The sequence below is a fragment of the Perognathus longimembris genome, chromosome 28, assembly GCF_023159225.1.
Source record: "Perognathus longimembris pacificus isolate PPM17 chromosome 28, ASM2315922v1, whole genome shotgun sequence".
Taxonomy (NCBI): domain Eukaryota; kingdom Metazoa; phylum Chordata; class Mammalia; order Rodentia; family Heteromyidae; genus Perognathus; species Perognathus longimembris.
The window spans coordinates 973879-996348 of record NC_063188.1 but is presented as its reverse complement, the minus strand read 5'-3'; the positions used below and the strand labels follow the sequence as shown (position 1 = coordinate 996348).

The following is a 22470-nucleotide window of genomic DNA, read 5'->3' as shown; positions in this document are numbered from 1 at the left end:
CTCAAAAGTCAGAAGCAGGAGAATCTTGAGTTCAAGGATAGATTGGAGGAAGTTAGTGAGACATGAGGACATGACTCCACGTGGTGAAGGGAAAAGCAAGATTCTTTGGGTTCAATCCCCGGTACTGAGGGAAAAGAAAAAGGGAAGGAAAAGGCAATGCGAATGTACTATCGCCATTGAATTATAAAGTTAAAATGGTTAAGATGGTAAAATTCTTTTTTAATGCCAATACTGGGGCTTTAACCCAGAGCCTGGATGCTTTCTCTTAGCTTTTTCTGTGCAAGGCTGGCAGATCAGGAAAAGGCCCTGAAGATTGAAGGTGGCCTGGGGCGACCTGCAGATGGTTTGGGATGTGTGAGAAGCACCAGGAGAGGGCGCCAGAGAACCGAGGAAGCAGCAAATCCCTTTGGGTCCCCAAGGGTTTCTGGACTAATGGCTCGTAACTAGGAAACCCAATGCTTTAGCAACAGTAAAAGCAAAAGCAATCCAAAGTTAGTGTTACAGTCCTACAAAGAACAAAGAGCCCTAAAATTCAAAAGTTTTCAGCAGCAGCAAATGCTTGCCAACAATGCTCCTAGATGTTTCACAATGGCAGTGACTTTCCCTTCCTATCATGACTTCTTGAAGATCCTGAATGCGGCACTAGGTTGTCCAGTGGGAGCCCATTCAAGCCCTGTGCTCTATCCTTTTGCCATTTTGCCAACAGTTTCTGCCACAACTGAGATATTCTGGGACTCGCTTTGTGCTTCTTTCAACAGACAGTGCTTGAAATGTACATCTAGTAAGACAATCGAAAAAAATGAGCTTTAGGACTGAACTTATATCACAATTTCTAATGAACATGCCCTATTAGAGAATGAGATGTAGCTCAAGTACTGCTAGCCTTGAGCAAAACAAAAAAAAAGGAAATAAACAGTGCCCAGGCCCTGAGTTCAAGCCCCACAATCAACACCAGAAAAATAAAAAGTCAGGTGTCTGCTTCTGGTTTGCTTTCACGTCTTTATGCATTAGAGCCACTGCTGGCTAGAGGACAGGCAGAATCCTATGTGTTCACCCTCTCTCCCCAGTTTGCATCCTCATAGACAGCAAGTATCTACGCTTAGTTATGATCTCTGAGTATGTTAGAGTCTGGGGAGCAAACAGAGCACTGGATACTGCATTATCAGGGAGAATAGAGGGTCAGAAGCACTCTTCCTTCCAGTCTCAGCACCTAGACACCCCATCCAATAGTTTGCCTCCCTGTGGGATGAAGGAGGCTGTGGAAATCACATGATTCATAGGGCCTGGGTCCGGGGCCTTTAGACCTGCCTAGGAGGAAACCCATGTCAGGATGCTGGTCTCTAAAGTAGGCTTCAGTAGCTCTCAGACCCTGCCCGCTTGTCTGTCCTCACAGACAGGGGTGGGTGTGGAGACTTTGAATAGCCTGTGATTCAGAGTCTGGGTTCAGGAACTCAGAACCACCTCATAGCCAACACATACAATCAGGAGGCAGATTCTGGAGGCTGGTTACTCTACCAGTCATAGTCTTGGTGCTTTGTTTCCACTATGCCCCTCAAATGTGGGACTTAATCTTTGCTGGGGAGAGCTAGCGATTACCTGATCACCACGCTCTTTGCTTCTGGAAACTTGTCTGTGGGATCCCATAAGGTCCCCTCCTCTATGAGCTCTTCTCATGACAGTGTGGCATGGCACCCTGAGATTTTTTCACTCATGATTGTTCCCTATCATCCCCAGAGTATCTCAATCTCCAATAATAGACCTTCTTTCAAAAATGGCCTCTTACTTACCAAAAATGGCTAATAAAATAAAAACTAAGCATGAAAATACAGATAGTGTTTGGTTGCACTCCTAGAAGGCACTAGAGTAGCCCAGTCCATATAATGTACAGTGATAGTTTCCAGGAGCTGAGGATGGGAGAGAGGGGGAGGGGGAGGGGTGGAAGATATAAGAAGACATTAGTGCTTAACAGCTGCTGAGATTCAGTTTTGCATGTAGAAAAAAATCTGAAGCTAGATAGAGGAAGGTGATGGTTGCACAGCAAGGAGAACATAGTCAATGCCACTGAACCATACACTTAAAATGGCGATGATGGTAAATTATGATAGGAATATTTGAAAACAATTTTGAAAATGTCAAAATAGCAGTCTGAATGAAATGGGGGGGGCAATGTGTGACTTCCTAAGATCCTTTTATTGCTATTATTTTAACTGATGTACAGTAATTATACAAAAGGGTGCCATTGTGGTATCCACACATGCACACAGGCATACAATCTACTTTCATCATGTCGCCCCTCTATTATTAGCCAAGTGGTTCCTTGTGTAGCGGTATGAACCAGTGGCTGGCTGCTAATGACATGCTATGGAGAGCTAGGAGCTGAATGAAAGTGACAGGCAGCGCAGAACTCCTAAACACACACACACACACACACACACACACACACACACACACACCCCACTCAGGAGCAGTCCGATTAGAGACAAATCTGCCATCTAATCCTCCAGCCTAGCTAGGGCCCCAGCTGGCATCAAGGGTGGGTGATCCTGGAATGGGGCAGAACAGGGGGTGCTTCCTACCCTGCCTGAGATTTCTCTTCCTCCTCTTCCACCACATTTCCACCATATCCCATTGCTCATCATCTTCCTTCCCAGAACGTCCTCTACTTTCATCTAGCCTTCTTTTTTAAGTTCAAGGGCCCCCAGTGAGCTTTCACTAAAGCTGGGGAGCCCATGTGCCCTCACAGATGCCAGGGGACTTTTAAGCACAGTAATCTGCTTTGGGCTAAATTGGGACTTGATCTTCTGGTAGCCTTAATCATCAATTAGCACTTGCGTGTTCAGGGCAGGCCACTCACTGCTTTTCCCACCACCTTCTGCCTCTGCTGCCTCCACGTTGCTTCCCCAAGGACTGAGGCTGATGCATATCTGGGTATGGCCATCAGTGGGACTGCACTGCTCAATAGAGAGCCCAGCCATGAGCATAACTGCACAGGGGAAGGCAGGCCATGTGGAGGCCAGCTCCAGATGCTGCCACTTAGATGCCACTTACTATTCACAAAGGGCTTTCAAACAACATGGCAGTCTTGGGTGGTTTAGTCACCACCAGAGCGGAAGGTTAATTTAAGGTGTCCCACGTGAAACATTAGCCGAAGCCAATAAAACTTCACGGCAGCCCTAGCTACCTGGTGTGCTCCAAAGAGGTGGACTAGAGAGCAGGAGCTGTAAGGGAGAGTGCAACACAGACCTGCCTGAGCCCTGAAAGCCAAAAGACAAACACACTTGCTGTGCTGAGTTTATGTCCTGAGTTGCGCGGCCATCACTGGTATTAGTCTCTAATCTGACTAGTTCTTAGTGATTCCACGACACAGAGATTACTAGGAGTTCTGGTCGTGACCTTCATTCAGCAATTAGCATTGTCCAGCAGATCAGGGACTTTGTTGTGCAACCACCACCACCCTCCATCTCCAGAATTTGTTCATCACGCAAAGCTGAAATCCTGTCCCTATTAAACCCTTTGTCCCAGAGTACACCTTTCCCCCAGGTCCTTGCCCACCACCACTCTATTTGCTATGGCTTAGCTATTGTAGCACACTCCTAAAATCAGACAGTACCTATTTCTTTATGCCTCGGTCACTTCAATGAACATCAAGTCCTCAAAGGTCATGTGTGTTGTAGTATATATCAGAATTCCCTTCCTTATTGAGGTTGAGTAATATTCCCTTGTATAGACATACCATACTTTGCTGATCTAGTCATCTGTTGGTGGATATTCTCTTGGCTGTTGTGACGAATACTGCTGTCAAGTCTTTGGGACTGTATGGTAATTCAGCACTTGATTCTTTTGGAGGAACTGCCAATCTCTTTCCCACACTGCAAGCCCTGTCACAATCTAGCTTTACAGTGCTTTCCTTGCCCCCAAGCTATCTGACATCCATCAAGGAATCACTGTGCCTTGCCTTTTGCCTCTCCACCTGCGTCCTGGTAATATCTAATCTGCTCCCTGCTCAATTGATCTGTTTTGTACATTCCATATAACAGAACCGTCCAATGTTTAGTCTTTTGCATCTGCTTTCTTTGATTTAGTGTAACATTTCAAGATTTGCCCACACAGTGGCATGAGAACTTCTTGCACTTTTGTGGCTGAATACTATTCCTTTGCATGGCTAGACCACAGTAGTTTAATTGTTCATCTGTTGATGGAGTGTTGGGTTTGTTTCTGCCTTTTGTGGATGGTGCTGCTATGAATATGCATGCACAAGTTTGGGGTTGGCATGTACTTTCCAGGATGCTGATGGATCCTGGCAAAGATGTGCCATTCCACAAAGAACCTGTAGCCTGGCAGCCAGTATGTGGCATGGATGAACTGCTTCTAGGAGCCATTATTACTATGGTAGCCAGGCAGAGGTGCCACCTGGCTCCAGCCTTCAGTTTGGCAGCCAGAGCTTCCTCCGTGCCAGCAGGAGAGGCTCCTTAAGCATGAAGCCAGGAGTCTTGGAGAAGTCCCAGTAGTTAGACTAGAGATATAAAGGCCACCAGTACATGTGGCTTTCCTGAGCTTAGAGGCCAACTCAGAAGAAGTGCCTGAAGGCAGTCAGACTTCAAGACTGGAAGCCATAGGAGGGAATGTGCTCCCTAAGGGAGTTGGAGATGGGGATGGGGTCCTTGGTTAGGGTAAGGTGAAGCACATGGAATTGTTGCCCCTGCCAAGCATGAAGCCAGCAGCATTCACACCACCTCTGAAGATTAAGAGTTGAAGCCAACCTGGGCATGAAACTCTGTGAGATACTTTTCTCCAGTAATCACCAAAAAGCTAGAGGTGGAGCTGTGGCTCGATTGCTAGAACACCAACCAACCTTGAGCAAAAAAAAGGCCAAGCACAAGGCCTTGTGTGCAAGCCCCAGTACTAACACAACCCCAGAAAGAAAGGAGAAGAAAAGAAACAGGGGGAAGAGGGGGACAACTCATAGGGAAGAAGCTGGGGGGCAGAAGCTGAAAGCAAGATACAAAGTGGAACTGCCCTCACAGTCAAGCCTCCTGTCACCCCAGATGAGGAGCCCCACCAACATACATTGGACCCATTTGGTCTGTCCTGGGAGGAGGCCCAGCCTGGGCTTTCAGAAGAGCCAGATGAGCTGGGCGCCATTGGCTCACACCTGTAATCCTAGCTACTCAGGAGGCTGACATCTGAGGATTGCAGTTCAGAGCCAGCCCAGGCAGGAAAGTCCACGAGAGCTTTATCTCCAAGTAGCTACTCAAAAATCAGAAAGGGGGGGGGCTGGGGATATGGCCTAGTGGTAGAATGCTTGCCTCATATACATGAAGTCCTGGGTTTGAGTCTTCAGCAACATATATATAGAAAAAGCCAGAAATAGAGCTGTGGATCAAGTGGCAGAGTGCTAGCCTTGAGCAAAAAGAAGCCATGGACAGTGCTCAGGGTGAGTTCATGCCCTGGGACAGGCCAAAAAAATCAGAAACAGTACTGTGGTTCAAGTAGTAGAGCACTAGCTTTGAGCATGAAGAAACTCACAGACAATGAATGCCCAGGCCCTGAGTTCAAGCCCCACAAAAAAGAGCCAGATGAGACAGGCAGATCAGATTTTGGGTAATTCCCCACCCAGACCTCAACTTGAAAATCCCACCTTGGGTCTGCATGACTGATGTAAGAGCAAGTATTGGGCAATAGAAAGGGATCGTGGACACAGGAACATGAGCAAGGGCCGCAGAGGCTCCCATAAGTGTGTGTGAGTCTAAGTTCAGGCCTGAGTTCAGTTGCCAGAAAATCTCTCTGAGCCATTCTCCAAGTGAAGGGAAGAGTAGGAGGGGGAGGCCTAAGTCCTGGGCCCAATTAAGAGATCAGATGGCGATGGGTTTGGGAGCTTTTAAGGTGAGGAGGCCCAGGCTGATCCTGCAGGCTGGTATAAAGCGCCATGACCCCCCAGATGATGTGCCAACCCTGGTGGGCATTGAAGACAGGCTTTCCACAGCCATGGCCCAGCAGTGGAGCCCTCAAAAGCTCATGGATGGGCAGACACAGGACAGCGATGAAGATAGCACCCAGGCTAGCATCTTCACCTATACTAACATCAACTCCACCAGAGGTAAGCAAGAGGTGCCATGGGGGCCACCAGCCACCCTACTCCCACCACATGGGGTGTCCTGTACCTCTCACTCTCACACAGCTCTAATGAGGTCATGAAGGGGTAGGTTTCTTTTCCTCATAAAAGGACACTGTCGTATGGAAATTGCATTTTCAAATAGCACAGGCTTCTGCCAAGCCTCTGAGAAGCCGTGTCCCTCAAAGGGCTCATAAAGTCTTTCTTTGTGGCTCTTGGTCATCTGTGCTGCTGGGGAGTACTTGCGGCATGGAATTCTAGAACATCTGTCTGCCCACTGCTTCTTTTGCTACCTGGGGAAGGAGATGAACCAGGCGTTACAACTTCTCAAGCCACATGCAAGCTAGAAGGGTGGCCTGGAGCACCACTGACCCTTAAGAGAGGTGGAAAGGCTCTGGAGAGGGAAGCTGGGAAAGCCAGAAACTGAGGGCACACAACTTCTACAACCTTAAGATCGGAAGAAGTGGGCACCACACACTTATACCTGGAATCCAAGCTACCCAGGAGGCCTAGTCCTGGAGGACTGAGGTTGGAAGCCAGCCCGGGCAGAAAACTTCGTGAGACTTCAACTCCAACTTAGCAGCCCAAAGCTTGCTGGAACATTAGCTGTGAGCAGGCAAGTGCAAGGCCGAGTTCAGATGCCAATACTAGGAAGAAAAATTGGCAGAGCCTGTAACAGTTAAGTAATTTTCTGTGAGCCCAGGGCATACAACCTTTGGCTACCCACTTTTGCAGAGAGCTGGATGGTACCTAGGTCAGCCTTTAATTTGATGTAGTTTTGAGAGAAAAGGCGCAACCCAATGAAAGTTAAAAACTCATCAGGCCAGGTGCCGAGGGATCACGCCTGCAATCCTAGCTACTCAAGAGGCTGAGATCTGAGGATCACAATTGGAAGCCAGCCCAGGAAGTGAAATCTAACACTTTTATCTCCAATTAACCAGTGAAAACATGAAAGTGAGGTGTAATTCAAGTGATAGAGTGCTAGCCTTGAGCAAAAAGGCCAAGCAAGTGTGTAAGGCCCTGAATTCAAGCCCCTGTACCCCCCCCCACACACACACACAAAAACAAACAAACAAAGCAGACTCCTGAAGGAAGCCTAATATCTGCCCTGAGGGTTGCCCGGATGTAAAGCTCTGACTGTGGGTCTTCAAATGGCTGGAAATGCTATTCAAGTGATGCTACTGATGCTTCTCCCCCCATCCCTGCATCACTAGGTCCTTTTTTAAAGCCTCCCCAGTGTCTTGAGTTAATGACATCCTGCTGCGTAGTGCCAGGGCCAAGTGAGAATTACTAATAAGGTTTTCCTGCCAGACTTGCTGAATGGCCAGCAGTTCACCTCGACATCTATTTGTGCCCCAGAATTTCCTGGATGGAGATATAACAGTGCTCTCTCTGCCTGCCCCTGGCTTCTGTCAGGTGTGGCATCTGATTTCAAATGTTGGAGGCTTTGGTTTTCACACAACTTCAAGCCCATACCAAACTAGAGCAAGGAGTATAGAGCACCCAGGTCCTAATCTGTCAGTTTCCACGAGTCTTATTTAATTTAATAATCTCTGGTGAACTCCTCCCTCCTGATTCTTAGAAACAAATCCAAGGTGTCATATCCTTTCTTTTCTGTATCTTCAGTATGTGCCTGAAAAATAGAACCAGCTTCATGCCTGTAATCCTAGCTACTCAGGAGGCTAAGATGTGAGGATCATGGTTCAAAGCCAGCCCAGGCAAAAAAGTTGGTGAGACTCATCTCCAATTTAAAAAATAAATGGAAATGGAGCTGTGGCTCAAAGTGGTAGAGTACTAGCCTTGAGTGAAAAAGCTCAGGGACAGCACCCAGGCCCTTTCAAGCCCTTTGACTGATGAAAGAAGAGAGAGGAGAGAGAGAGAGAGAGAGGAAGAAGGAGGAGGAGGAGGAGGAGGAGGAGGAGGAGGAGGAGGAGGAGGAGGAGGAGGAGGAGGAGGAGGAGGGAAGGAAGGAGAGAAAGAGAAAGGGAAAGGGAAAGAGAAAAGAAAGGGAAATGATAGGAAAGTAGGTATGTATGGGGGAAAAACAAATGGAGAAGGTGAATAACGGTGAATGTGGTCAAAGTATTTTAATATGCATGTATGAAAATAGAAAAATGAAAGTAGTTGACATTGTTTTAAGGAAGACATGGTATTAAGGGAGAGAGATGGAGGGGGAGGTCAACAGGGCGCATTGCATGTATGTATAGAAATGAACCCCTCCCCTGGCACAACTAATGTATGCTAATAAAAAAATGTCGAAAATATAACTATGATGTCATCATTACACCTACAACTGTGCATATATCAAATACTTTATTTAATTTTTTTTAAGAAAAACTGTCATTTTCTTCAGTTAGCTTGAATCCAGGATCATGTAAGGTGCACACATTCAGATTTAAGGCTAGATCAAACCCAGGGCCTTGTGCATGCCAAGCAAGCACTCTGCCACCGAGCTACATCCCGAGCCTTCTTGCCGTACTTTTTTCATTTTCCCTGAGTTTGAAGGATTTCTCTCCATTTTTAAAAAGAAAATGATCATTTCCAAAAAATTTTACCTGTGCTTGTTTTCCTGTTCTCCTCCCTCCTCCTCCTCCTCCTCCTCCTCCTCCTCCTCCTCCTCCTCCTCCTCCCTCCTCCTCCTCCTCCTCCTCCTCCCTCCTCCTCCTCCTCCTCCTCCTCCTCCTCCTCCTCCTCCTCCTCCTCCTCCTCCTCCTCCTCCTCCTCTTCCCTCTTCCTCTCCTTCTTCCCCTCCTCGTTCTAACAGAATACATTCAGGTTTTTGTATCTTGATAATGAAATATTCCCAATAGACTCCTACTTTTAAACCTTTGTCCCCAGTTGACAGTACTGTTCTGGAAAGCTTGTTGAATTCTGGTAAAAGGAGCCCAGGTAAAGGAAGCATGGGTATGACCTTTAAGGTTATACCAGACCTCTATTCTGTTCTATCCTTCCCTCCCTCTCATTCTCCCTACCTCCTTCTCTCCCTGTCTTCCCTGCCTCTTACTTTCCCTCTCTCCCTCAGTCTCTTTGTCTCATATGAAGTGTGGTAATTACTGTGCTCCATTTCCCACTGCCATCATGTTTGGGTCCAAGTTAGTATGGCCTGAATCCTTTGACGTAATGAATAATAATAATGAAATAAATCCCTTCTCCCCTAAAAAATAAAAGAATCAGCCCTGGGCTTTCCCTCACTTCAGATAATGTGGTTTAACTTGCTTCTCTACTATCATTTACTTAATATTAGTTGCCTGTAAAATAGTAGCACTCTGATAGTCTGAGTGTTTCAATAGACAGAACCTTGTGGCACAATGACAGAAACAAGACCGCACAGAATGTTCCAAACCCTCAGGGAAGGCATTAGCTGCCAAAGTTCAGCTTGAGCTGAAGGCCATCGGCACTGATTGAGAGAGACCAGGCTGCTCTCGGAAGCTATGAAGAGGAAGGAGAGAGACTACGTCAAGCCTGCATTACGCTGGGAACAAAAGCATTTTTCAAATGCTCAATGTGCCTACATTCAGAGCTGAGTCACATCTGACTCAAAGGTTAAGACAGTGGAAGAGACAGAGCCAATATGGAGGCAGAAATGCTCAGCGTTTTCATCCCATTCACTGCTGATCTATCTGCAGGTCTAGTGAAGAGTCAGTATTTTCAGCAAAAGCAGCGTTCAGGTCTCTGAAAAGTAACCTAGGCAACTGCTAGCTCATTTCAAGGCAGAGGTGTTATCCATAACAAAGCGACTGGGAAAGGAATAATGCATTGCCCAGCTGTGGGAAGTCCAAAATTAGCTTCACTAAGAGCAAGTGAAGCTACAGGGTTTAATCAGATTTTTCCCCAGTAACATGACCAGAACCAGGCTGTTGTATGTGTGTGTTTTGGCAAGACTACTTTATGAGGAGGGTAAGTGTTCTGTGGTGTTGCTGAAACTCAATACCCAGACCCATTAAACCATTGGAGAGCCACTGGCTCGTGACTATTAATCCTAGTTACTCAGGAGAGTGAGATCTGAGAATCAGTTCAAGGCTAGCCTAGGCAGGAAAGGAAGTGAGACTCTTCTTTCCAATGAACTACCTGAAAACCGGAAGTGGAGCTATGGCTCAAGTGGTAGAGCACTAGTCTTGAGCAAAAGAAGCTCAGGGACAGCACCTAGGCCCTGTATTCAATCCCCAGTAGAAGCACATGCACACAGACAGACAGATAGACAGACACACAGAGAACCTATTGGAGATGCCAAATAATGGCATGCTAACTCCTTACCTTGTCTTTATTAGGTAGATTAGTTTGTTAAATGTAATCCATTTTTACTACACAGCTCCCCATTGTACAATATGTATGAGAGCACGATAAATACTGGACTTTTTCCAGTTACTTCTCCATTCTTAAAATAATGATTTGGTTAATCAATGGCTCCTTCCCATAGAGAATCCTGCCTGATCTTTATGAGTTAGAATTGAATATCATGCAATTACTCTTTTTTTCTATCTTCCAACACACACACACACACACACACATGCATATACAAAATCATCTCAGAATGGCAATAGGACATAACCATCAATAATAGGATTAACAAGAAGTGGAAAGCATGGAGTAAGAGTATAGTAAGGGCATGAAGCCTTGTCTTCAATCCCCAGTACCAGCACAACATATGTAACAAAACTAATATTTTCATCCTTATCCTAAAGTTGTATAAGCCCATGTACTTTGAGTCTCTTAGAATAACACATTTCTGGAAGATTATGCCACTGGTTTGATATGAATTCAGGTTAATTTGTTTTGGTTTTGGTAATCAGGGATTGTTTCTTAAGTTTAAATTTAATTTCAAAATTAGTTGTAAGTTTCCAAATCAAAATCTAGAACACAAGGTCATTTGAAGACATTCAGCGTCCCTGCCCTCATCTCATCCGATTCTCTCCTTCCTTGCATTTTTAGACCCATTTTGCCTGAATGTTGATAGCTGTCTCTTGCTTATTTCTTCATGAAACTAATTCTAGAACTTTTGAGAGGGAGTGGTGACACCACTACAGGCTCCTCCTTTCCCTCCACTGTTTCTTGGCCCTGGCACTTTGACACGCTTGTCCTTACCCTGCCCAATGGTGCTCCATAGATCATCCAGAGAGAGAACCATGTATTGCTCATGGTGGGAGTTCCACGGCTCCTGTGCGGGATTTCACATAAGGAACTCCCTGCATTAGGAGCAAACAGAGCCCATGTGCGGCGCAAAGCATAGGCAGCCTGTAGTCCAGTGGTACTTAGGGTGAGATTTCCTCACTCCTCTTAGCCAGGAGGAGCCCTGTTTTTCTTGTGCTACTTCGAACAGGGTTTTTGCAATACACCACAAAAGAATCCTGATAAGTCTGGGGGCTTTCTTTGTATGCTTTCCTATACTCTGTGAAGCCTTATATGGAAGTAGATACTAGAGCTTGTAATTACTGCAAGTATTCTACCAAAAAATGATGATGGCAGGCTTCTGTTCTTCCAACCTAAGAAGGTAGAGAGCCTCTATAAGGTAAGTTACTCCTCCTTTTAGTGTGAGTTTTCAAGAGATGCCATGGTAAACATACCACTTTCTCTGTAGCATGTATAATATAAATGTATTGTCTACAGTCACAGAGAGCGGAACTCTGTGATCAACTGTGTGCAGGATTGGCTCCACGGGAACACTTGTTCCATATCTCTCTCTCAGCTTGTGGTAGTTGCCAGCAATCTGTGGCATTCTCTGGTTTGCAGAAGTAGCACCTGGTTGCCACCCTCATCTTCTCATGGTCCTCTATGTGTATTCTAATGACCCTTTTACAAGTATACCGGTCCTACTGGATTAGGGCTCACCCTAGTGGTGTCACAGGGAGGCTCCCCTGGGACCAGGGTGTTGTTACAGGTGGGTCATGCTGTTGCCCAATTCCTATTTCTGTTCTGTGCCTCTTACCTCTAGGCCCCTTTGAAGGTCCAAATTACCACATTGCTCCCAGATGGGTGTACCACCTCACCACCATCTGGATGCTCTTTGTGGTCATTGCATCTGTCTTCACTAACGGGCTTGTGCTTGTGGCCACCATGAGGTTTAAGAAGCTACGTCATCCTCTGAACTGGATACTGGTGAACTTGGCAGTTGCTGATCTGGCAGAGACCATCATAGCCAGCACCATCAGTGTTGTGAACCAGTTCAATGGCTACTTCGTTCTAGGCCACCCTCTCTGCGTTGTGGAAGGCTACACTGTCTCCTTGTGTGGTAAGCTTGAGAAGATGAGCCTGGCGTGCATCCAAAACAACAGTCATGTGGGCAAGCCTTGAAGTTCACCTACACTGGGCATGTGTGAGGCACAAGGGAGACAGACTAACAGGAGAGGGGTCAAGGTGATGACAGGTTTCTGGAGGCTTCCATCTTAGCATCCACTTTCAAAGTTTCCTTGAGTCTAACACATCCCAAATCCCTACTCTTTTTTATATTTTTTTATTATTATTATTATTATTATTATTATTTGCCAGTCCTGGGCCTTGGACTCAGGGCCTGAGCTCTGTCCCTGGCTTCTTTTTGCTCAAGGCTAGCACTCTGCCACTTGAGCCACAGCACCACTTCTGGCCTTTTCTGTATACGTGGTGCTGGGGAATTGAACTCAGGGCCTCATGTATACGAGGCAAGCACTCTTGCCACTAGGCCATATCCCCAGCCCCCAAATCCCTACTCTTGACACAGGCTCTGCCTGGTGACAGTTGGGGGTTGTGGGGCTCCCATAGGGAAAGGAACAGATATGGGAACCCTGGACAGAATGCTCACCTGAACTGATGACACATGTGCTTTAGCCCATGATTATTTGAGCTTTCTCTGGGGGAAGAACTGCCATTAGAGCTTTCAGGATATTACCACTAGATCTCATATTCCTTTCTTCATCCTCCATCACTCACACCTTTGTGGGTCACCATTGACTTAGTTCAACAAGAAGTGCCCAAGAAATCCCAATGTTAGGCTCTATGCTAAGGAGGTCCCCATACCCAGATAGTGGCCACACGGTGCCTCACCAATCCTCTGAGAAGAGAAAGTGGTAAGAAGACTAGTTGGCAGTGTGGGGGTAGGGCGCTGGTGAGCGCGTGGCTCTGCTAAGCAGACGTGAGGTGGGCAGGCTCAAGTCCTGAAAGTAGAGGCTTTGAGAGCAGTCACCTATGGACCTTCGTTACAATCCCACTTGTCTAGGCAAATACACAATAAGCAATAAAAGCTGCTCCTGCTCTTGCCTCCTTGCCATTCTCCCTGGCCTTCCCTTTCCCTCCCTTCCCCCACCTAACTGCATCTCACTGGGCAGATGATGGCTCTGAGACAGTAGATACTGGCCAACATGCCAGCATTCTCCTAAGACTATAGAAGTGAAGCAATGGGAAAGTGAGGCAGATGTGTGCTTCCATGGTCATGTGACCCTTCCCAAACACCTTGTATGTCCATCTATATCTGTCTGCTCCTGCCAGGCTCCCCTACTCTCTTTTGCCTCTATTCAGTATATTCTTGGGTGGCTTCAGTGTCAAGCATGGCTGCTTGATTTTTACTCATAGATGCCCTCAGACATATTTTTAAATGCCTGAAATGAGATCCACAGGATTACAAACCAGCCAATGAAATTGAAAAACAGTTACCAAAGTATTAAATATATGTGTATATATATATGTGTGTGTCTATCTATCTATCTATCTATCTATCTATCTATCTATCTATCTATGTGTGCGTGTATGTGTAGTAGAGTCTCCCATTAAAAGTATTAGCAGTAAAAACCTGGGTGACGTAGCTCATGCCTGTAATCCCTGCTACTTGAGAAGTACAGATTGAGATGTTCACAGGTCAAGGCCAGCATAGGCAAAAGATGATAGATATCCCATCTCAATGAGCTAAGCAAGCATAGTGGTTCTCAATGTTATCCCAGCAGGAGACATAACTATGAGAATTGTGCTCCCACGTCAGCTCTGAGAAAAAAAAAAAACAAATAAAAAACAAGAGACCCTATGTGAAATAAGTAAAGCCAAAAAAGACTGTAGAGCACCTGTCTAGCAAGTGCAAAGCCCTGAGTTGAAACCCAGTACTACCAAAAAAGTATTAGTATTGAAAGCACTGGTAACCCTGTTTTGTAAACAAGATTTGACCTGACAACTACCAAAATTTCAGTGTAGTGATGAACGTGTGTAATATTTTGTAACAGCTGCCAGCTATGTAGTATGCAAACATGTCTCATTTCACTCTGGCTGACAAATCAGTAGTATTGGGAATATAATGCCAAATGTCCCTTAGAGTTTAGTGGACATGTTCTTGCTCTTGGCTGAGATAATAGGGCACCTCAGAGTGGTCATGAATGTGAAAGGAGTAGCAGTCAAGAAGTACAGTATTAACAGGGCCCTGGAGGTAGAGCAGCACAGGGCCATTGGCTTACACAGCTCTTTCTTGCCTTCCTCTTTGATGACGGGGTATGGAGGTTGAGGAGAATGCTCAAGAGTTCCAAGTTCCCTTGAATGAAAAAAGTAAGGCACAGTACCCAGGCCTAGAATTCAAGATCCAGTACAGACACACAGACATACAGACAGACAGACAGACAGACAGACACACACACACACACACACACACACACACACAGAAAGAGAGAGAGAGAGAGAGAGAGAGAGAGAGAGAGAGAGAGAGAGAGAGAGAGAGAGAGAGAGAGAGAGAGAAGCTGCCATTCACCCAGAGCGAATGCTACCCTAGATCTGAAAACAGGTTTCGGAGAATTTAGTTTGGTGGCTAGGAGAGTAAGGCTCTTGATCTTGAAAGCTGTTAGCCAGTGTGGGAAAGAGTGGTGACTTCAGCTTGAAGGCCTCCTCTGTGTGCTCTCCCCTGTAGGGATCACAGGTCTCTGGTCCCTGGCCATCATTTCCTGGGAGAGGTGGCTGGTGGTCTGCAAGCCCTTTGGCAATGTGAGATTTGATGCCAAGCTTGCAATTGTGGGCATTGCCTTCTCCTGGATCTGGTCTGCTGTGTGGACAGCCCCTCCCATCTTTGGTTGGAGCAGGTAAGAGCAAAGGGTGTTGGGAAAGTGGATCCTTTAGGGCTACCCATGAAGACTCGGACTTTTGAAACTTGGGACAAACCACTTCCTGCCTCTGGGCCTCTGTGGCCCCTTGTGTGAAACAAAGGCATAGAGGAGATTCTGCCTAGACTCTTTGGAGTACACAATATGTATGCAACATAGGAAGGGGCCATATGGTTCCCCAGTCTCAGAAACTCGTTTCTCCCAAGGATGGGCAACTCATAGAAACATTTAGGGGAAAAAAACACAACAAAAACAAAGAGCACAAGCCATACATAGAGGTATGAGTGACCACTGAGCACTTTTGCATTTCAGGGCCTACTCGCCAATTCTATGCCAGGCCGATTTCTTGGGATGTAGGTACATTTGAGTGTGTAGGTTTCCAGTGTCCTGGACAAACCAATTCTTTCAAAAAAGACCTATATTTATGAATAAATGGCTCAGACATTTGACCGGGGGGGGGGGCGCGGATATGACTCAGACAATGTAGTTTGCCATGACAATCTGGAGAATAAGATCCTAGGGCATTTGGAGAGAAAACATTTTTTTGTGGGGCTTGAACTCAGGGCCTAGGCATTGTCCCTGAGCCTCTTTGTACTCAAGGCTAGCACTCTACCACTGGAGCCACAGCACTACTTCCAGTTTTTGAGTGGTTAATTCCAGACGAGAGACTCACAGGAACTTTTCTGCCTGGGCTGGCTTCAAACTTTGATCCTCAGATCTCAGCCTCCTCAGTAGCTAGAATTACAGTGTGTGCCACTGGCGACTGGCAAGAGAAAACATTCCTTCTTGGAGGAACTTCCATGATTCTGGGCAACAAGGACATTGTGAAAGTTTGTCTTCATCTCCCACCCTCCTGAGCCCACAGGCCCCATGACAACTTCCAGTAATTGAACATAGACAAGTGCTGGCCCTGATAGAGGTTGATTGGGTAATTTCATTTAATCGTCATGGTTACTCAGTGTTAGAAATAGCTTGGGATGTTGGAGTGTCATGGAGGTAAGGACACCAAGTATAAAGGAATTCGGCAAGGCAAAGTTGACTTCTGCAGAAGGGTGCACCATCAGCCCAAAATCTGCCAAGCAAGCACACAGCGCAAACTGGCTGCTCCCTTTTAGCCCCTAACCCAGCAGGTCCCACCCGTCTCCTCACATTGGCTGCACTCAGGTTCACAAAGTGCAAAGGGATGTGGCCTAATTAACAGGATATAACTAAAATTCAAGGAGCTTCTAACAGGATGTCTTAATTGAAGTATTCAGGAAAATGATGTGTGTAGCTAAAATGTAATTGACAGCAGAGCACCAGTGCCTGTAATCCTAGCTACTCAGTAGACTGAGAGCTGAGGATTGTCCAAAGCTAGCCTGGGCAGAAAAGTCCACGTGACACTCTTATCTCCAAGAACTACTCAAAAAAGCCGAAGTGGCACTGTGGCTCAAGTGGTAGAACACTAGTGTTGAGCACAAAGAGGCTCAATGACAGTGTCCAAACCCTGAGTTCAAGTCCTAGGACCAGCAAAAAAGAAAAGAAATGTAATTAGCAAGGCTCAACCACCTGGCCAAAGCAAGAAAAACAATTCTCTGAAGATAACCTAAAGGAAGCAACCTACTTTGATAGAAAGATGCTTTTATCCCATCAGTTAGGAACTCCAGTTACTCTAGTTGTAGACTAGTCAGCCTCAGAGGAAAGATTCATGTATTCATACATATTCTTAGATTGAACAAGAGGGAGCCTCGCCTTCCCTTTGAAAAAGCCTTACCCCAATGTTTCTTTGGGGGAGATGAAGATGTTCTGGAAATAGCCGTATGTTAGCACAATGTTGAATGTACAAAGACCACAAGTCTGTGGCTTACGCCTATAATCCTAGCTACTCAGGAGGCTGAGATCCCAGGAATGTAGTTCAGAGCCAGCTAGGGCAGGAAAGTCCATGAGACTCTTATCTCCAATGAACCAGCGAAAAGCGCAAGTGGTAGAGTGGCAGCCTTGAACAGAAAGGTTTAAGGATAGTGCCCAGGCCCTGAGTTCAAGCCCCAGGACTTGCACACACAGATGCAAAAAAAAAAAACACCAAAAAACCCAACCCTATGAGCTAGAGCCACAACGCAAATGTGCTTATCCTTGCATTTAAATCTCAATACCAACAACAAACCATTTTTAAATCTGTGACTTGTGTCAGAGGCATGCTGGGGCTGGGTAGGGTCTCGTGCTGGCATTGTGAAACTCTTGGCCCTTCTCTCCAGGTACTGGCCTTATGGCCTGAAGACATCCTGTGGCCCAGATGTGTTCAGCGGCACCTCCTACCCTGGCGTGCAGTCTTACATGATGGTCCTCATGGTGACATGCTGCATCATCCCGCTCAGCATCATCGTGCTCTGTTACCTCCAAGTGTGGCTGGCCATCCGAGCAGTAAGCCCCACCCTCCTGGCCACACTCTGGCTTGACCAGATGTTGAGGCAGTGACAGAAGACCCCCTGTGTCACAATCCCACACCTCTAAGCTGCTCTGCTCCCAAAGCAGCCCATTGAGCCTCTGAAACAGATAAGCGAATTCCATCCTAGCCACTTAGGACTGAGATCTGATCAAAGCTAGCCTGGGCAGGAAAATCCATGAGACTCTTAGCTCTAATAAACTACTCAGAGAAAGCTGGAAGTAGAGCTGTGGCTCAAGTGGTAGAGCACTAAGCTTAAGATAAAGAACCTCAGGGACGTTGCCCAGGTCCTGAGTTCAAGCTGAGAGAGAGACAGAGAGAGACAGAGAGACAGAGACAGAGACAGAGACACAGAGAGAGTATTCCATGCTATAAACTAATATTAAGAGACAGTGATAGGAATCAAGTTCGTTCCTTTGGAGATCCACTGTGACGTTTACAGTTTCTGCCCTGGCCCCCGATGAGACCAGACTGCCTACTCATTCCTGGGGGTATCCAATGAGGGAGTAGACCTATGCCTTTACTCTGACCCCGGCCCCTTCTCCCATTGAGCGGAGCACGCAGAGCACCCTCCTCTTCTCAGGTCATTTGCCCCCAGGCCTGTCCTTCACTCTCTTGTGCTTGGTGTTCTTTCCTGGTGTTCTTTCCACCACCCCAACCCTAAGCAAGGTAGGATGGCTGGGGAGCCTTTGCAGGAGACTGGAACAAGAGAGGAGAGTGAGGCTGTCCCTTTGCCAGCCAACTTCCCTACCATTAGCTCCATGTTCTTGTGCCTTGTGTTAACCATGCTTTTATTCTCATGTTCAGTGCGCTGTCCAGGGCTCCTGCATTGTGCAGGAGATGCTCTGATAAGCCATAAGATGAGGCACTGGAAACATACCCCAGTCCGACTTCCCAAGCTCCTGTCCCAAGCTCCTGTCAGGCCTGACCCTGAGTGTCATTTTTGGCCATGGCAGCTGAAAGAACTCCCCCAATACCAGTCTTCCTTCCTGCCACTTTTCTGCCCAGAATAGCACATACCCACACCCATACACTCACACACACAGTACCTGCAGATATAGTCTGGGTGATGCCCCCACTCACTGTCACTTGCTGTTCTTGCCCCCCTCCAGGTGGCAAAGCTTCAGAAAGAATCTGAGTCCACTCAGAAGGCCGAGAAGGAGGTGACACGCATGGTGGTGGTGATGGTTTTAGCATACTGCATCTGCTGGGGCCCCTATGCCTTCTTCGCATGCTTTGCTACTGCCCACCCTGGCTATGCCTTCCACCCTTTGGTGGCTGCCCTACCATCCTACTTCGCCAAGAGTGCCACGATCTACAATCCCATTATCTATGTTTTCATGAACCGGCAGGTAAGCAAAGGGTGGATCCAACTCCAAATATACCCAGGAAGAGCCCAGTGATGGCTGCGCCCTGGAATGATGTCATCAATGAAGAGCCTATGGGGCATCTGGGGAGCTGGCAAAGCCAGCCCCAGCCACACCTTCACCCAGCCATGAACAGAAAGCTATGTGCACTCTCTAGAATCCTTTCAGCCCCTCAGCCTGATGGAGGTCCTGCCCAAAGCTGTGTGCATTGCAAGCTGTTTCCTTCTGGGGCCCTGCCACTGTAGTCATAAAACCTCAGGGGCTTAGCTAGAGTTCAGTTGTGCCAGAGTTGTGTGAGTACAGCTCTACCGCCTCTCTCAGGATTACAGACTCAAGTCTTCTCTTAATTATCTTCATCTGCTCCATTCAAACCCTAACATCTGGAATTTCTTTCCTACAAGAACAAAAGCAGGCCCTTCTTGACTGCATTGGCTAAGAGCTGCAGATCTGGGGAGTGGTTGTGTGAGTATGGGCGGAATGTACTGCAGTCTTGCCCTAAGGCCTCCTGTGATGGCAGCTAGCCTTGCCTGGCATAGTAGGCTTTGGAAGCAAGTTCCTGACTCCTGGTGGGTTACAGGTGACATTGTGAGGTTCATCACCTTCAGATGCAGCCCTCCGAAACAGTCCTTTCCTACAGTATTGGAGATGGAACCCAGGGGCTGGCACATGCTAGACAAGTGCTGTTTCCCTGAACAACTCCACAGTCTTCTTCCATCTTAGAAATACTCTATTGCTCCATCCTTCAAACAAGCCAGGTAAGAGAGGTCTGTAGAAAACATTAAGCACCCAGTCTTCCTAGTTACTTCGAAACACTGAGTACAATTAGTCCTGCAATCAATTCCTGCAAAGTGTCTTTGGCATGTTCATGCCCAGACATGAGAATGTAGTTGTATGGCTGACCCTTGTGTCCTATCTTTCACAAGCATCTCTTGTTAAGTCTATATTCAATTTGGGGAATCCTAATCTATCTTGTCTAATGCTCTCTATTTGTTTATTTCCATTCTCCCTCCCAGAACTCCCCTCTGGGACAGATGTCTATGCTTCTGGGCCTTGCCAAGTTTCTAAACTTGGTTTTCACCCATTCCACTTTGCTACTTCAGTAGATTTTCTAGAATGCAGTTCAATAAGGAAAGGAAATTTTGTTCTTCTTGTTCAAAGGTGTATCCCTCTAGAACAGTCTGGCACATAGTAAATACTCAGTAAGTATATGTTGATTCAATTTCTCAGCCTTACCTACTAGATCTTCAAGAACATTCTGCTATTCAATCCATTTATACCATTAATCTCAACAATTACTTTTTTTAATGTCCAGAGTTTTGATGATAGATGGATAGACATGGGTCTGAAATCTCAGCCACTCAGGAAGCAGAGATAAGAGGACTGAAATTTAGGTCAGCCTGGGTGAAAGTTGTGAGAACTTAGCTCAAAACAAACAAACGCCAACAAAATATTTTAAAAGTCAGGTGTGGTGATGCATGCCTATAATTCCACCTACGTGGGAGGCAGAGGTAGAATTATGATCCAAGGCTGGTCAGGCAAGTTAGTAGTAGATGCCATCTAAAAAATAAACTAAGACTGTTTTACTAACAAGCTCTATGCCCTAAGTTAGATCCCCAGTCCAGGTAAAGAGAGAGAGAGATGGAGACAGACAGACAGACAGACAGGAGAAAATAGGCCTGAATGCTTGCAGTATGGGTTCTCAAATCTTTGTGGTTAGTTTAATGATGCGACATCACTAAGAAATCAGTATAAGTGAAGTCTTTTTAAGGGTCAAGCAGAAAAGAGAAGACCCCTTCTTCATACCAGAAGACTTTCTTTGATGAAGAGAAAGTGATAGCCAGATTATTACTACCCTAGTCCTTACATGGCCCTCTATTTTCTTTGAGACAGGGTCCTATCATATAGCCAGTCGGTCCTCAAACTCATTATGTAGCCCAGGTATTCTTGACCTTCCTTCTTCAAACTCCTGAGTGCTAGGATTCCAGACATGTGCCATCGCATTCAGCTTCAGAAATGAATTGGTCTTTTCTTTCCTTTATCTGAGGTGCTGGGAATGGAACCCAGGGCCTCATGCATGCTAGGCAAGGCCTCTCCATTGAGCCACACTCCAGCTTCCTTGAGATGAGTGGAATAGAAATAAGATAGCAACACATTCTTGGTCATTAAATTGCCTCTGGGCTTCTTCTGTTGTTGTTGGTCTTGGGGCTTGAGCTCAGGACCTAGGTGCTGTACCTGAGCTTTTCACTCAAGTCTACTGCTCTACCACTTTGAGCCACAGTGCCATTTTTCATTGTGTTGGCAGTTAATTGGAGATAAGAGTCTCATCGACTTTCCTGCCTGGGCTGACTTGGAACTGCGATCCTCAGACCTCAGCCTCCTGAGTAGCTAGGATTACAGGCGTGAGCCATTGGCACCCAGATGCCTCTGGGCTTTTTGCTAGACATTTTAGACATGGATCACTCTGTGCATAGCCCCTTAGCTGGCATCACGTTTGGCTGCTGCATAAGTATCCTGGTGCTGCTATAACAAACTACCAGAAACTTGTGACTTAAAACAGCTTGGTATTAGCCAGGCGCTAGTGGTCACATCTGTAATCCTAGCTACTCAGGAGGCTAAGATCTGATGAGGTACATGGTTTGAAGCCAGCCTAGGCAGAAAAGCCCGTAAGATTCTTATCTCCAAAAAGCTGGAAATGGAGCTGAGGGTCAAGTGTTGAGTGCTAGCCTTGAGCAAAAATAGCCCATAAACAGTGCCCAGGCCCCGAGTTTGAAGTCCCAGGACAAGCACAAACACACAAAACCACAACTTGGTATTGAGCCTCTCACTTTTCTGGAGGGCAGAAGAAGTCTGGAGTCAAGGATGCTTCCTTCTGGAAGTGCTGAAGCAGCCTGTGCTCTGTGCCTCTATCCTAGCTTCTGATGTTTCTTTGGCTTTCCTCCAATTTCTGTCCTCATCTTTACAGGGTCTCATCTCTGTGTATATGTGGTAGTATCTGAACCTTCCCCCTATCATAAGGACAGCAGTCTTTGGACTACAATTCATATTACTCCAGCATGACTTCATCTTAATGAGCACCTTAATTATACGTGCAAAGACCCTATTTCCAAATAAGGACAGATCAGGGGCTTCAGGAGTTGGGACTTGAACATATCTTTTGGGGAGACACCATCAAGTTGCTGAACCAGATTACTCAGATGACCATGTCCATGTGCCACTGATGGTGTCCCAAATGAGAAGGCGATGTGTAACGAATGCCCCACGCCTTGTGCTTTTGAGCACAGCACACTCACCCTTCCTGCCTTGCTCAACAATGCTTTCTATCTTTCCAGTTTCGAAACTGCATCTTGCAGCTTTTTGGGAAGAAAGTTGATGATAGCTCCGAACTCTCCAGCACCTCTAAAACAGAGGCCTCATCTGTCTCTTCAGTGTCACCCGCCTGAGGTCTGCCTACTGAGGTTCTCACTATCTCCCCCTCCCTTCTTCTCCATCCTTGTGAAATACGTGTAATTTTTCTTTGCTCAAGCCTACAAA

The 22470-nt window shown here is 46.4% G+C and overlaps 1 protein-coding gene across 1 annotated transcript; it reads left to right on the top strand.

Moving 5' to 3' along the window:
- The first annotated feature begins 5985 nt into the window (after positions 1-5985).
- On the top strand, positions 5986-22379 carry LOC125343698 (medium-wave-sensitive opsin 1). The gene is made up of 6 exons (XM_048336216.1): positions 5986-6097; positions 12042-12338; positions 14961-15129; positions 17385-17550; positions 18685-18924; positions 22269-22379. The coding sequence occupies exons 1-6, from the start codon at positions 5986-5988 to the stop codon at positions 22377-22379; spliced, it is 1095 nt and encodes a 364-aa protein (XP_048192173.1).
- Positions 22380-22470: the final 91 nt, after the last annotated feature.

What these genes read in the sequence shown, in the direction of transcription:
- LOC125343698 (XM_048336216.1), top strand. Translation starts at nt 5,986, where the DNA reads ATGGCCCAGCAGTGGAGCCCTCAAAAGCTCATGGATGGGCAGACACAG. An exon ending in TAACATCAACTCCACCAGAG is followed by an intron (nt 6,098 to 12,041) that starts GTAAGCAAGAGG and finishes TCTTACCTCTAG; the next exon opens with GCCCCTTTGAAGGTCCAAAT. An exon ending in TGTGGCTGGCCATCCGAGCA is followed by an intron (nt 17,551 to 18,684) that starts GTAAGCCCCACC and finishes GCCCCCCTCCAG; the next exon opens with GTGGCAAAGCTTCAGAAAGA.